This window comes from Brassica rapa, chromosome A07 (assembly GCF_000309985.2).
Source record: "Brassica rapa cultivar Chiifu-401-42 chromosome A07, CAAS_Brap_v3.01, whole genome shotgun sequence".
Taxonomy (NCBI): domain Eukaryota; kingdom Viridiplantae; phylum Streptophyta; class Magnoliopsida; order Brassicales; family Brassicaceae; genus Brassica; species Brassica rapa.
In genome coordinates this window covers 21,705,206-21,720,109 of record NC_024801.2, presented here as the reverse complement: position 1 = coordinate 21,720,109, position 14,904 = coordinate 21,705,206, and the positions used below count along the sequence as shown (strand labels likewise).

The following is a 14,904-nucleotide window of genomic DNA, read 5'->3' as shown; positions in this document are numbered from 1 at the left end:
TACTCTACTGCACAGTGGAACCTGGCCAAATTTGTATATGCCGCTCTATAGTTTTTTCCACCAAAATGTTGACAAAACTCAAATATAAGGCCTCTTTCAATTTCTCCTCTGCGAAAGTTACGTCTGAAAAGACAAAATAGCTAATACTACGTGTTTGGACAACCCGAAATTTTGGAACCCCCTCTAATCTACTAGGGCAGATGATTAACACATGTCTTATATTTTTGAATTGTGTCGCCTGTTGTTGATTAAGACAATGATAGGGTTAAAAGAAGCTAAAAACATTAGTGTTAAATATCATTGCTCCTTCAGGGTTAAAAAATACCATACAAAATAGTTTACAAAAAATGTTTGAACAAAAATGGTTTTAATGCCACGGATTTAAATAAATGAAAACTAACCTTATAAAATTTATAACTAAATATAAGGTTGGGTTTGTTCTTTTTGGTGCTGACCGGTTCGGGTTGTTTTCCTCAGTTTAGTATTGAGCGTTCAAATCAGATGGTATTGTCTTCCCTAGCTGCGTCTTTTCGGTTCAGCTTCTGGTGTCTCATGTGATTTAATGTATGCATGAATGAAGTATAGGTTTCGCGTTTTTATTTCCTTCGGTTATGCAGAAGAATGCGGTTTGTTATCTTATTATCGTACTTCAGTTCATCGATAGATTGAACGAAAATTTGACTCTTCTTTCAGATGAGCATTGAGATAACTTGTAGTTTGAAGTCTAACGAACTACAGTTTTATCTCCGTTCAAATGATTCATATGGATGGTGAAACGAACATGACCTTAAACATATTTTCTATTTCATTTTTACATATTAGTGTTAAGTCGTTCTAAGTGCATCTTTTTTTTTGCTTATGTATTTTAGTAAGAATCAGTTTTTTTTTTAATTTTTCCGTGTTTGAGATTTTAGTTTCTTTCTATTTTAAATTTTTCTATGATGATTTGGAACCTAACGGTTTATGTATTCCATCATTGTATTTCATTTTGTATATCAACCATTTTTTACTACGAATGACAATTTTAGTATTAAAAACTTAATTTAAAAGTAGTTATAGTCATCATAAGGCCAACATTATCAGTCAGTCCCTTAAGAGTCTCTAAGGAGGGGAAGGGCCACAAAACATCAGGACCGAAGAAAAAAAAAGAGGAAAAGTCCCTAATAATAGACAAATGAGGTGAGTTCTTGTGAGTCCTTGTACTATTCATTTGGGGACTTTCATTTGGGGACATATTGATAATGTTGCCCTAAGAGCATCTCCAACTCCACTCTATTTTTCACTCTAAAATAGAGTTTAAAGTAGAAAATGCTCCAATGGTACTCTATAATAGAGTGAAAAATAGGTTTACTCCAAATATAGAGTAATTTGTTTTTTCTTTGTTCACCACTCTATTTTCTACTCTAAAATAGAGTACCATTGAAGCAAACTCAAACTCTATTATAAAGTTACTCTATTTTAGAGTAAAAAATAGAGTAAGCCATTGGAGATGGTCTAAGTTATATTTTACTGTTGCCTAAAGTACTTTCTTTTTTTTTTCAACACATAAACACAACTTTGAATATAACAATTAGTATTGTAAAAATGAAGGTATGAGATTCTACACATAATTGAGAACTCTTTCCAATCTAAAAGGTTTAAAATGAAGGTATGAGATTCTACGCATTTTATACCTGCATAAAACCCCTCACTTTTGTTAAAAACATTAATTTAGAAACCTCTAACCTATTTGAAAGGGTAATAAAACACTCAACTTTTGAGAAAAAGTAAAGTAAAAGAAATACATACGCTAATGCTAACAAAACCTAAAATGAAATGATGATTTTTATATAAGAAACATTTAATTTATTATTTCTTTTTCTAAAATTAAGTTACGTCTAAACCTATTAAGCAATCTGGGTCTTCCAATTCAAAATTATTATTTGTCAGTTTTGTGAAATTAGGATACTAACATTTACAGAAAATTCTAGAAGTTTTAGAAAATATGTTTTTTTTATACTTCTATGAATTCTTACAGTGCTATTCTATTCACAAACTAAAATAAAATCAAATCTCTCAAATTTTAAATTTCCACATTGATTTTTGGGGTCAATATATATTCAAAAAAAATTTAAGAAAAATATATTATTTACAAATAAAATATAAAAAGATTGTAAACGTTCTCTGTATGTTTTATGCATATAATTCTTAAATTTGATTTTTATTTACCATTAACTAATTAGCAATGGTTTGTTTGATCTTTTTCCAAAATTCAAGGTTTTAAATCCCAAAAAGAAGCTTTAGGGGTTTAAAAAATGTGAGTATATTTTTTTTGATTAAGTGGTAAGAATTGATTTGGGATAATGCTTTAAATTTCTCAATTCTAATTTATTTTTACCTAAAAACAAAATTATTGGTATTTTGTCAAACAAAAGCTGAGTTCTGTCTTAGACTCTGTTAGAAATCTAGAGTTGAATTAGCTGTTAATTAGTGATGTACCCGTACAAGATTTGTTGGGTTTAAGCTGAGATATGTATATAAAAAAAATACTCATTTTCACAAGGATTCTAGTTCAAGTTTTTTTTAAAGTTAATGGTTTTAAATGGCCCACAGAGGTTTGACCAGGACAGGAGCAACGGGTGAGGAGCTGAGCTTCAACTCCTGCCCAAAATCCAAGTGACGTCGTTTTCAACGATCTCTCGCATACACATATTTTTGACTAGCCAAATAGGGCAGAGCGGGCAGCCCAGCTATATTCCTCGTCTTCCTCACACTGCATGCCTCCATAAATAAAGCCCGTTGAGATCAAAACTCAAATAAAAACAAATACATTTATTTATTAAAAATTAAAAAAACTATTTTAATCGAAAAAGGAGATAGATTGAAAAGGAGAGGACGAAGAACACTAATGATAGTTTCTTTGGCAGGCTTGAGTTAACGACATTTCTAGCAAAAAAGCTCTTTTTATTATTACTTCACGTTTTATTTCTCCAAAAGCTCAAATCTTTTTCTTTGGAACTTTATCTTAAAAAACAAAACTTTCGTTTCGAAGTGATAAAGAGAGAGAAAGAGAGAGAGAGAGTGCGAGTGTGGAGACGACAAGAACGCCGGAAAGTTTAGGACTTTTGGTTTATGCTCAGTGTCTCAGCTAATGGGTTGATTAGAGATTTGATTTTGAGTTGAGGGTTTAGGGTTGATGCTAGATCTGAAGAGATATATCTTTGTCGCAAATGGAGACGATTCATGTGGCTTTTATCTTGCTTTCTCTCATCTTTCTACCCAAGCATGCCTCTGCTAATCTTGAAGGTTTGTTGTAGCTACTGGTTATGTTGGAGTGAATCTCTTATCATAGGGTCTGCATTTTGATTTTTGAAAATGGTTTTTCAATCGTTATAGTTTGTGGATTAGTTTTTGTGTGCTCGGAAAGTTTTGTTCATTGTTTTTTTTTCTAATTGTGAAATGATGTTGTTCTTTGTATGTTTAGAGTTAGTGGGGTTTAACAGTGAATCCACTATTGCTTTTCTTGTTCACATCAACTATACCAAGTTTGTAACTGAAAGCCTGAGTGAGCCTTGTTCATGTGCTGCAAAAGTTTCGTGAAAATTGGCTTTTAGCGACTACTTTGATTAGCTTTAGGCTTTGTATCGTTCCCTGGTGGTTGGATTTTGAAACTATGAACAGTCTATGATTTAGACTTCCTTTGTTTTTGATTTTATATCAAAATTTGCGTAGTGATTATTAGTCTTTAACACTCTCAAAGAGACTTGTTCGGTTAGTTCTCTTGATGCTAATCTTGTAGATTTTTGTGCTTCTTGTTGTTACAGGTGATGCATTGCATACTTTGAGGGTCACTTTAGTTGATCCCAACAATGTCTTGCAGAGCTGGGATCCTACGCTTGTCAATCCTTGCACATGGTTCCATGTAACTTGCAACAACGAGAACAGCGTCATTAGAGTGTAAAAAAGCTTCCTACTTACTAACCCCCCTCTCTTTGAATCTTCTCAATTTGTGTTCTGACATTGTTATCTCTTTTATACAGTGACTTAGGGAATGCCGAGTTGTCTGGCCACTTAGTTCCAGAGCTTGGTGTGCTCAAGAACTTGCAGTACTTGTAAGTCACACTTAGGAATCTTGTTTTCATCAAGTCACACTTAACTAGTCTCTTACTTTTTTGCAGGGAGCTTTACAGTAACAACATAACTGGCCCTATTCCTAGTAATCTTGGCAACCTGACGAACTTAGTGAGCTTGGATCTTTACCTAAACAGCTTCACCGGTCCCATTCCAGAATCACTTGGAAAACTTTCAAAGCTTAGGTTTCTGTGAGTACAGTTGCTTTACCTGCTCAGTCACATTATTGTTTAATCTTGGTGTAGTCACAGTTTCTGACTCTTTGCTTCAAAATTTTCATGCGAGAATAGGCGGCTTAACAACAACACTCTCACCGGCTCTATTCCCATGTCACTGACCAATATCACCACCCTTCAAGTCTTGTGAGTTTTTCTCATTTATGCATCTGCCCTAATTGTTTTGTATGGAGTTAAATGCTTATAACTGTGATGTATAATACAACGGCAGGGATCTATCTAATAACCAACTCTCTGGTTCGGTTCCTGACAATGGATCCTTCTCACTCTTCACACCCATAAGGTTATATTCCCTATCTTTTACTGGTTTTATTTGTTGAACGTAGTATTGGCAATTGAAACTCTCATTTCCCTTTTGCAGTTTTGCTAATAACTTAGACCTCTGTGGACCTGTTACAAGTCACCCATGTCCTGGATCTCCCCCGTTCTCTCCTCCGCCGCCTTTTATTCCACCTCCTCCAGTTTCCACACCCAGTAAGTTGTCTCTTCTTGAGTTTACATCATAGGAAACAGAAGATGAGATCTTTGCCTCTCTTATTAACCATCTTTGATTTTACAGGTGGGTACGGTATAACAGGAGCAATAGCAGGTGGAGTTGCTGCAGGTGCTGCTTTGCTTTTCGCTGCTCCTGCAATAGCCTTTGCTTGGTGGCGTCGAAGAAAGCCACATGATATCTTCTTCGACGTGCCTGGTGAGTTTAACAGAGAAGTCATTGTCTTGTGATCTCCAAACTCTTTCTAAAATTGTTAAACTCTCTTGTGTAGCCGAAGAGGATCCAGAGGTTCATCTAGGACAGCTCAAGAGGTTTTCTTTACGTGAGCTACAAGTAGCAAGCGACGGGTTCAGCAACAAGAACATACTGGGAAGAGGCGGGTTCGGGAAAGTCTACAAGGGCCGTTTAGCAGACGGAACTCTCGTTGCCGTCAAGAGACTCAAGGAAGAGCGAACTCCAGGAGGGGAGCTTCAGTTTCAAACAGAAGTAGAGATGATAAGCATGGCTGTTCATCGAAACCTCTTGAGACTACGAGGTTTCTGCATGACACCAACAGAGAGACTGCTCGTCTATCCTTACATGGCCAATGGAAGCGTTGCTTCATGTCTCAGAGAGAGGCCACCGTCACAGCCTCCACTAGACTGGCCAACGCGTAAGAGAATAGCACTAGGCTCAGCTCGCGGTTTATCTTACTTGCACGACCACTGCGACCCTAAGATCATCCACCGCGACGTTAAAGCAGCGAACATTCTACTAGACGAGGACTTCGAAGCTGTTGTTGGCGACTTCGGGCTAGCGAAGCTGATGGACTACAAAGACACTCACGTGACAACAGCTGTCCGTGGGACGATAGGTCACATCGCTCCTGAGTATCTCTCAACCGGAAAGTCCTCGGAGAAGACAGACGTGTTCGGTTACGGTATCATGCTTCTGGAGCTCATCACAGGACAAAGAGCCTTTGATCTCGCTAGGCTGGCTAACGATGATGACGTCATGTTGCTTGACTGGGTAAAAGTTTTGTAATTTTAAGTTCATTTATTGTTGAAGGTGTTAACTTTATGTTTTGTGTGTTTAAGGTGAAAGGGTTGTTGAAGGAGAAGAAGCTGGAGATGTTGGTGGATCCTGATCTTCAGACGAACTATGAGGAGAGGGAGCTGGAACAGGTGATACAAGTGGCGTTGCTTTGCACGCAAGGTTCGCCGATGGAGAGACCAAAGATGTCTGAAGTTGTGAGGATGCTGGAAGGAGATGGGCTTGCGGAGAGATGGGATGAGTGGCAGAAGGTTGAGATATTGAGGGAAGATGTTGATTTGAGTCCGAATCTTCACTCTGATTGGATCGTTGATTCTACTTATAATTTGCATGCTGTTGAGTTGTCTGGTCCTAGGTAGCTCGCTAAACAAAAAGAATCATATTTTATCTAAGGGTAGGTAGCTTTTTTTTCACCGTAAGTTTTTTTTTTGTTTTGTAATGAAACTGACATTGAAAGATGAGTATTTTACATTCAAAGGCAGTTTATGAGTTTTTATAACATAAATAGGCAGTTTCTGCTACTTGGACAGTTTATGTGTGAAAAGACTTAAATTGTCCTTAAATAAAGCGTAACCATAAATTGTCATTTAGTTAGACTGTTGTGATTTTAGTTGGATTTTGAAATTTAAAAAATATGTGGTGGACCCGACGAGAGATAAACCTTACTTTGATATGTGTAGATTTTATTTTTTATACTTTTTAAAACTTTTGCCGAGGAAGAAAAAAAGAAAAAGTGAAAAGTTTGATAAGGAGCCAGATCCAACGGCGATTTCCGGTGAGAGATAGGCCGAAACAAGCAGATGACGATTATGTGGAAAAGAAAGAGAAAGATGTCGACGAGACGGAGCCGGAGGGGAAAGAGAAAGCGGATGGTGAGGTTTTAGTTGTTGTTGGTATGTCGGTGGATCTACAATCGAAAATGCAATTAACTTTTTTTTAATTGTGTACCTGAGTTTTCAGTAAACAATTGTGCTAGAAGGTCGCGGCAAGACCCATATGCTTCCATGTTGTTGGCCTAGGATTACAGACCATAAGCTGCAATTATATCTGGACAGTATCTGGATTTGTATGTTAACAACATTGTCTTTCTAGTTTCTTATGTTTTTGCAATATCATTCTATGCTAAGGAGTCTTTAATTGTTTAATCTCTAAGCTCAGATTCTAAAATACTAGCACTCTTTGAAGAATTGAGAAGGTCACTTTGAGATGTGTGGTTTTTTTCTTTCTTTTTCTTGTTGTTTTCTTTTAGTTTTTTGTTGTTTTAATTCAAAAGTCAGATGCAGCTTATTGGAAAGAATCATTTTGTACACATGGACACTATGAGTACAAAATGTACACATGGACACTATGAAGAAAATGTACACATGGACATCCTATTGAACGTTGTTGTAGAAAATTTGCAAAGGAGTCTTGTTTAGATGGTTAAGATACTGTTAACTATTGCCGGTCCAAGAATTCACTAATGTCATGATCCCTGTGAATGTAACAATCATTTTGAAACGAGTCATCTCAAACTTTGAACTTCCCATGCAATTAAAAATTTTAAAAAAGAAGAAGCTAAATGACATTTTGTTGAACACCACAAAAAACAGAAAATTGACCATGGAGTGTCCACTTGTAACTGTTTCTGAATCGAACAACAATGTACACTGAAAAAGACAATATATTAAAATTACGTGTACACATGTACAATAGTTTTGATGTACACATTGATCAGTAACACTTGGCGGGTTGTCTACAAGAGCTGGTCTATAGACTCGGATGATTCTCAATATTCCCATCAACATGCCATAAGGAGATATGAATCTTCTCTTCTACATGTTCATGTGGAGTTAATATGTATTTATTTAGTCTTTTAATCTTCTGGATTTTGCTTGTATCTAGTACTTTTCTAATACGGTTCTTATTGATAATAATGGTGGACCTGAGTTTTCAGCAAACAATTGTGCCTAACGTTGAGTTTTTGTTTTCCTATAGTCCCATTGATGTAGTATACGATTATTATCAATTTGAATGCTAAGAATTAAGAATATACATGTGAAATGAGTTTTGTGTTATTCAACATACGTTTTAAGACAAGTTCGAATTCAAAAATGCATCAGCGTTTTATTTAGAAAGCGTACAAGTGAACCAAAGTCATGCGGATACCTATAGATGTACACATGTACAATATGAGGAAGAAATGTAGACATGTACACTATCAGGCAAATGTACACATGGACATCATACTAAACTTTTTTGTAGAAACTTTACAAATGAGTCTTGTTTAGATGGTTATCAATCTAATGATGTAATATACGATTATTATCAATCTGAATGCTGAGAATCAAGAATATACATGTGAAATGAGTTTTATGTTATTCAACATACGTTCGAAGACTAGTCTGAAATCAATGATGCATCCGTCAACTGGTTAGAAAGCGTACATGTGAGCTAAAGTCACGGTTTTTTTGTAAGAGTAATGTTTACAGACTACTTTGATAAAATCAACGTGTACACTTAATTTTGACTGGCATATGTACATTAATCCACAAAAGCTTAGTGTACATCGTTTTACTTGTACACCAAAAAAAACTTGAACACACATTTACATAAGTTAAAACAGAGGCCTAGAATCAGCGGAGAGATGGAGGAGATGAAGGCGGTGAGACAGAGGCGATAAAGGCGGTGAAACGATGGAGACGAGACGAAGGCGGTGAAACGAGACAAGGACGAAACGGAGGCAGGGATTTCAGCTGAGGGTTGGATCCGAAACAGAAAGCTATATTATTGATGACTGGTGTAGAGTTTCCATGAATTTACTCTTAAATTTACAGAAAAACCGTGAAAAATACAAAGGAGGTTGATGAATGTGACTTTATCCAAAATAAAGAATCTAGGCCGTTGATTTAAAGAGTACAAAAGAAAATCTAATGGTTAGGATATGAGACAGATACAAATCTTGTCAATGATTTCAAAATTAATCTGAACCGTTGAGATGGCAGAAAGATGCGGGGTGTAGGTTTATTCCCGCTAAAACAATGGTTAGGTTAGTCAGTGGATTGGTTACAAAATAACTAGTTTATTTAAGCAAAAAGGAAGCTGTTAGGATAAACTGCCTTGGTAACGGAAAGTGTCTTTTGTGTTATAAAAAACTCAAAACTGTCTTTGAGTGTAATTATCTCTTGAAAGATAATGTGATTTTGTGTAAGTTGTGCTACGGTTCTATAAAAAGAGAAAAAAGAAGAAGCATAAGCTGAAGATTTGTAAGATCGTGTCATGTTTTTTTTTTAATCATCTGGAACTGTGTTAAAGTTTCAGAACCTTACAAGGAAATTTTCAGCCTAAAAAGAACCTTGCGAAAACCAAAACTCTCTAACAAATTGACAAACTTGTGAAACAAAAGATATCAAACTGAACTGTTGCACAGTGTCAAGTTACAATCATTTCGAAAGGTGTTAGAAGCAAAAGCTCGTGCAGACCCAACACTGCTACAAAGCAAAGAGTGATAAAAAAACGAATCAAACGAACCACAGTTTCGACTAAGATAGTCACAAGAAAGACGAGGAACGAAAAACGATATCACCACCAAGAAAGAGATTGAGGATCCAAAACCGAGAAAAAGCTGAAGACCTAACCACTTGATTGATACACGGAAAAACACTATACACTTCCCAAATTATGACGTCATTTCACATTTATATTCTCCGGGGCTCTTTTGATTTATGATCTCATCAGTGAAACGACGTAGTTTGTTCTCTTATAAAGAAAAAAAAAGGTTTATAAAGGGTTTTGTAAGAAAAAAAGAGGCCAAAATAAGGGTTTTGTTTTGTACTCTCTGTCTCCGCCCTCCTCTAACGTCGTGACACGTCACGCCTCCCTCTCCGTCCACCGTCGCGTCTGTCTTCTTCTTCGCTGCTGCTTCTTTGTCGTGCTAGTTGTAAAAAGATTCTGTGATAACAGAGGAGAAGATGAGTAACAGGGATATGAATAATCCAGCAATGGAAGAAGAAGATGAGGGAGACGTTTTCCTCGGCGAATCCGATGTCCTCCATGAAATCGATGTCGACGGAGAAGGTTTCTCCTCTTGTTTCTTCATATTCATCTCTCTCCTTCTTAAAGTCTTAACCTTTTAATCTTATACATGTGTGTATGACTCTTGTTGTGTGAATTCAGATCTTCCTGACGCATTTGATGAGGATGATAATGACAACGACAATGAGGATGAAGTGTTTGGTACTAACTCAATCACCACCTCTTGTGTTTTACTTTGTGTTTCTGAGCTTTATGGTTCCTTCTTTTTCTTTTTCTTCGTAGATGAAAACGACGACTCAGTTCACACATTCACCGGTCACAAAGGTAAACCACTTTTTATCATCCCATCATTACTCAAACATTTGCTAAGAACGTTTTTCTTCACACAGGCGAGCTTTATGCATTGGCATGTAGCCCTCTAGACCCCACCCTTGTAGCAACCGGAGGTGGAGATGACAAAGCCTTCCTCTGGAAAATCGGCAACGGAGACTGGGCCGCTGAGCTCCCTGCCCACAAAGACTCTGTCTCTTCTCTAGCTTTTAGCTATGACGGACAGTTACTTGCCTCTGGAGGGTTGGACGGTGTCGTTCAGATCTTTGACGCATCCTCAGGGGCTTTGAAATGCGTTTTAGACGGTCCTGGTAGTGGCATCGAGGTATTAAAAAAACTTGTGACCTGATAACAATTAATTCAAGAAGATTGTACTTAACTGTGTGATTTGATTTTTTTAATTCAGTGGGTGAAGTGGCATCCGAGAGGACACATTGTGTTGGCTGGATCAGAAGATTGTTCTATGTGGATGTGGAATGCTGATAAAGAGGCTTATCTTAATATGTTTTCTGGTCACAATCAGAGTGTTACTTGCGGTGACTTCACTCCTGACGGTAAACTGATTTGTACTGGCTCTGATGATGCTAGTTTGATTGTGTGGAATCCAAAGACTTGTGAAAGCATTCATGTGGTTAAAGGCAAGTTAAACTCACTCCCTCTATTGGTTTTTACATGTTGCTGTAGAATGCTAACGTTTGGTTTTCATGTAGGTCATCCTTATCATACGGAAGGGCTGATATGCTTGGATATTAACTCCAACTCCAGTCTTGCTATCAGTGGCTCTAAAGACGGTTCTGTTCACATTGTCAATATAGTCACTGGAAAGGTTTGTTTCATTGCTTCATTTATTGGTTTATGATCTTATATCATCAGAGTGTGATTCTAACTTGTGCATAATAATCATACCAAACAGGTTGTGAGCTCTCTGAGTTCTCATACAGAGTCAGTTGAATGCGTGAAGTTTTCACCAAGCTCCGCAACTATCCCTATGGCTGCAACTGGTGGGATGGACAAGAAGCTTGTAATCTGGGATCTTCAACACTCAACTCCTAGGTTCATCTGCGAACACGCGGTATAATCCTTACTCTTGTAGCTTTCTCTTATGAGATGGAGTAAAAAATAGAGATTGGAATGTAAACACTAAGCCCTTCTTCTCTATTTTTTTTTTGTTACAGGAAGGTGTGACATGCGTGAGTTGGATAGGAACCTCCAAGTACTTAGCCACCGGCTGCGGCGATGGTACAGTGAGCGTTTGGGACAGCTTATTAGGCAACTGCGTCCACACCTACCATGGCCACCAAGATGCTGTCCAGTCCATCTCAGTCTCCGCCAACACCGAGTTCATTGTATCGGTCTCTGTTGATCACACTGCTCGTGTCTATGACACATCTGAGTTCCAAAACAAAATGGAATAGGCAAGTGATAGAACACTTTACATGAATGTTATTTATTACATCTTGTTATTGCTTCGGACATGTGATTTATCTGATAAAGATGTAAAACATTCTACTTTTCAATTATATTTGATAGTTTTGTTCTCCTCAACAGGATAAGCAAATACTCTATATTTTCCGTAATGTAAGATGTTTTGGTTAAAATCACAAGAATAAGAATTAGTAAATTTTCTTTTTTTAAAATAATATCACTAATAATATAAATTTAAGACATCTTATATTATGGAACTGAAGAAGTATCAATTAGCACATAGCAGTTTAGTTAAGTAGCACACATCACTATATATATAAACCGGCTTAAAGCACGATATAGGATTTGATAACTCTTTGGCTCATAAAGCCTCACAGAGGCTGAAGCATTACTGGTAAGCCATACTGAGGAGTTAAAGTGAGGTGATCCACCGGTGCATGTTTATACTCGCTGGAGAGGCTAAGCCTGAACCTTTGAAGGATCATGGTGAGCACGACCTTGGCTTCGATCATTGCAAAGTTTTGGCCAATGCAAACTCTTGGTCCCATGGAGAACGCGAGGAGAGCATTTGGGTGTTTAGCGGCTCTGGAAACGCCGTTTTCAAATCGCAGCGGGTTAAACTTATCAGCGTCTGATCCCCAAACGGCCTTGTCGCTGTGCATCTTCATAAGAGGGAAAACTATCGTTGTCCCCTTGGGGATCTTTAGGTGGCCTAGCGTCAGATCTTTTGTTGCATCTCTGGAGAAATATGATACTGGTCCGTACAGACGAAGCGACTCCAAGAACACCATGTTCATCTGCAAGAGATAAATAAGTTTCTTCAACCACAAGAAAACTTTTTCTTGAGACGCAAGTAAACATTTTATTACCAGTTTGAGTTTGGAGAAAGTATCTGAATCTGGCGTTTTGTCTTTACCGCATTCTTGGAAGATTTCGTCTCTTAGCTTCTCCTGCCAGTCTTGGTGCAAGCTCAGCAACATGGTCGTCCATGTCAATAGATTCGAGTTAGTTTCGTATCCCCCGAAGAAAAATGTCTTGCATTCATCTATGATCTCTTCAATGCTCAGCTTTCTTTCCTTCCTTTCTGACTCGCAAGATTTCAACATGATTCCAAGAAGATCGTCTCCATAATCTTGTTTTGATGCTAGTCTAGAATCCACAACCTTCTTCACTGAGTTCTTCATCTTCCTATCCAGCTTCCATATCCTAATATTCGAAGGCGTAGGAAGGTACCTTGGAGAACAAGAAACATGAGCTTGAGAATCTTGTCTGACCAGAACAAAAAAAAAACAAGAAGTGAGAGTTTTACTTACCGTGTTCCAGGGATGTAGACGTTAGTGAGACAGCTAACACAACATTTCTTAAGCTCTTCTTGTGTCCTAAACACTTCGATGCCTTCGTTATAACTGCTTCCAAAAGCAGCGGTTGCTATAATATCAGCCGTTAATCTCCGAAACTATGTGTTCATCTCCATTTTCTGCTCTCTTTTAACATCACTCCACTCTTCTAGAATCCTCAGAGTGCACTCCACCATCACTTTCGTCATGATCTGATCAAAGATTAGGTTATTACATATTACTACATATGTCACTATCATAATCTTGTTGAGAAAGAAGGATGAAAAGACCTTGAGCCTATCGATGGAGAAAGCAGGGTTCAAGATTCTCCTATGGCGAACCCAATCAACACCTTCGACAAAGACAAGTCCCTTCATGCCGACAAGTTTAAAGAGCTCTGGTCTTATCTTTGATTTAACAAAGAAACCTGACTTGTTTGACAAGATTTGCTTGACGAGTTCAAGATCTGAGATGCATAGCATTGGCTCTGTTCCGTTCCAGTAAAGAAACGTCTCTCCTAGTAACATAAACAAACGTGTGTGTCACGCATAGTAAAAAACATGAGTAGAAAGATTAAGACGGAGAAAACGGCACCGTATAGAGTCATCCATTGTTGGTAATGAGGGAAAATACGAGGAAAGATGTCATTGGAGTTTGGATCAAGAACTGAAACGTGAGATTCTCTCTTTATCTTGTTTATCTCATCGATGTTTCCGTACAAGAATCTGTACTTTGGTCCTGAGATTCCTTGTTTCTTGAATCTTCTGGTCAAGACAAATGGCTGCCATACAAGGATGATAAGAGCGTTGTACATCTTGGGAACAACAAAGAGCAAAACAAGCAGTGCTAAGATAGGATTCATCAGGGTTATGAGCTCCATTGAAAGAACAACACAAGTGTTTTCTTCTTTTTTTGGGTGTGTATAATTGTTGGTTTAGTAGTGGTTTTAAGTTTTACATTATGCAATGAGATGAATATATAGATACACTTCATATTGTAAAATAAATGTGAGGCTACTGGCTAGTTAATTCAGTGATTTCTATTTTAAACATGAAGTAAGCACGAACACGTATTCTTCATTTGAGAAAAAAAAGCAATTAATTAAATATAAAATGTGCTTTATATGTGGTAAGATGATAGAGTGGATTCTAAATTTGTACATGGCATATATTGTTACGTAATCATAATATTAGTAAAAGGTATGAAGATGAATAAGTCTTCTTTCTTTTTTTTCTTTTTTTTGTCATCAGATGAATAAGTCTTCTAGATTCATAAAATTATTCATGAAAGTAAAATTATTCTCATTTTGATGTATATATAGTAAATCAATAAACAAAATCGTTTTTTTCTTTTCTTTATTATTCACGTTTAATTATTCACACGTAGATGTTATTTTTATATAGTAAGTTAATTTGTTAAGACTTAACTGTCGACTTTATTTAACTTTAATATCTAGGTTACTTTCTTAAAAGAAAGAGCTTTCACATGATTTCTTCCGCACATCCGAGTAGATGGTCTTGAAAATGATTTGTTGCTAATATATCCAGATCATATGATATTTCTAGAAATTATTTTGTTACAAAAAATAGTGTAATGTAAGTGTTGAAGTTTGCTTTTGTGATTATATGATAAGATGAAAAGTGAAAACATACTAGTTATCAACTATCAATAGTTTTGTTTCTCGTTTAGCTGCTATGCAAAATATCATTATATCAATATACAAATATCAAGTAGCACATTTAACCATGATTAATCCTTTCTTGCAAATATTGTAATCTTAAGATATTAGTGTGTGTTACCTCTCTTATTCCTCTGTATTGTTTCATTTACATACATTTTAAAAAGGATTATGTAACTTTTTATATTATAGGCGATTTTGGTAAGACTTAAATATCCACTTTCTTTAACTTTAGTACCTTGGTTACTT

The 14,904-nt window shown here is 36.7% G+C and overlaps 3 protein-coding genes across 4 annotated transcripts; 2 read left to right on the top strand and 1 right to left on the bottom strand.

Moving 5' to 3' along the window:
• The first annotated feature begins 2,564 nt into the window (after positions 1-2,564).
• On the top strand, positions 2,565-6,400 carry LOC103830829 (somatic embryogenesis receptor kinase 1). Its single transcript, XM_009106643.3, has 10 exons — positions 2,565-3,285; positions 3,804-3,936; positions 4,020-4,091; positions 4,158-4,301; positions 4,401-4,472; positions 4,558-4,629; positions 4,708-4,820; positions 4,906-5,037; positions 5,111-5,847; positions 5,916-6,400. Exons 1-10 carry the CDS (start codon positions 3,210-3,212, stop codon positions 6,228-6,230), a joined length of 1,866 nt encoding a protein of 621 aa, XP_009104891.1. The 5' UTR covers positions 2,565-3,209; the 3' UTR covers positions 6,231-6,400.
• Positions 6,401-9,586: 3,186 nt separating this feature from the next.
• LOC103830828 (angio-associated migratory cell protein) lies at positions 9,587-11,760 on the top strand. 2 transcript variants are annotated; one of them, XM_009106642.3, is made up of 8 exons: positions 9,614-9,927; positions 10,027-10,086; positions 10,168-10,209; positions 10,275-10,540; positions 10,622-10,853; positions 10,926-11,041; positions 11,129-11,287; positions 11,391-11,760. In XM_009106642.3, exons 1-8 carry the CDS (start codon positions 9,822-9,824, stop codon positions 11,628-11,630), a joined length of 1,221 nt encoding a protein of 406 aa, XP_009104890.2. In that variant the 5' UTR covers positions 9,614-9,821; the 3' UTR covers positions 11,631-11,760. The 2 variants fall into 2 exon arrangements, with proteins under 2 accessions (XP_033130528.1, XP_009104890.2); XM_033274637.1 differs by having other exon boundaries at positions 9,587-9,927; positions 10,027-10,209.
• An 81-nt stretch (positions 11,761-11,841) lies between these two features.
• LOC103830826 (cytochrome P450 709B1) lies at positions 11,842-14,012 on the bottom strand. The gene is given in 5 exon segments (XM_009106641.3): positions 11,842-12,437; positions 12,510-12,873; positions 12,954-13,189; positions 13,268-13,494; positions 13,572-14,012. Coding segments are annotated over 5 exon segments (1,539 nt in total). The 5' UTR covers positions 13,858-14,012; the 3' UTR covers positions 11,842-12,011.
• Between the last annotated feature and the right edge of the window lie 892 nt (positions 14,013-14,904).

Bases quoted from the DNA above. Each gene is read 5' to 3' on its own strand.
- LOC103830829 (XM_009106643.3), top strand. From the start codon at position 3,210: ATGGAGACGATTCATGTGGCTTTTATCTTGCTTTCTCTCATCTTTCTA. The intron at 3,937-4,019 runs GTAAAAAAGCTT...TCTTTTATACAG, and splicing joins GAGAACAGCGTCATTAGAGT to TGACTTAGGGAATGCCGAGT. The intron at 4,821-4,905 runs GTAAGTTGTCTC...TTGATTTTACAG, and splicing joins TCCTCCAGTTTCCACACCCA to GTGGGTACGGTATAACAGGA.
- LOC103830828 (XM_033274637.1), top strand. From the start codon at position 9,822: ATGAGTAACAGGGATATGAATAATCCAGCAATGGAAGAAGAAGATGAG. The intron at 9,928-10,026 runs GTTTCTCCTCTT...GTGTGAATTCAG, and splicing joins AATCGATGTCGACGGAGAAG to ATCTTCCTGACGCATTTGAT. The intron at 10,854-10,925 runs GCAAGTTAAACT...GTTTTCATGTAG, and splicing joins AAGCATTCATGTGGTTAAAG to GTCATCCTTATCATACGGAA.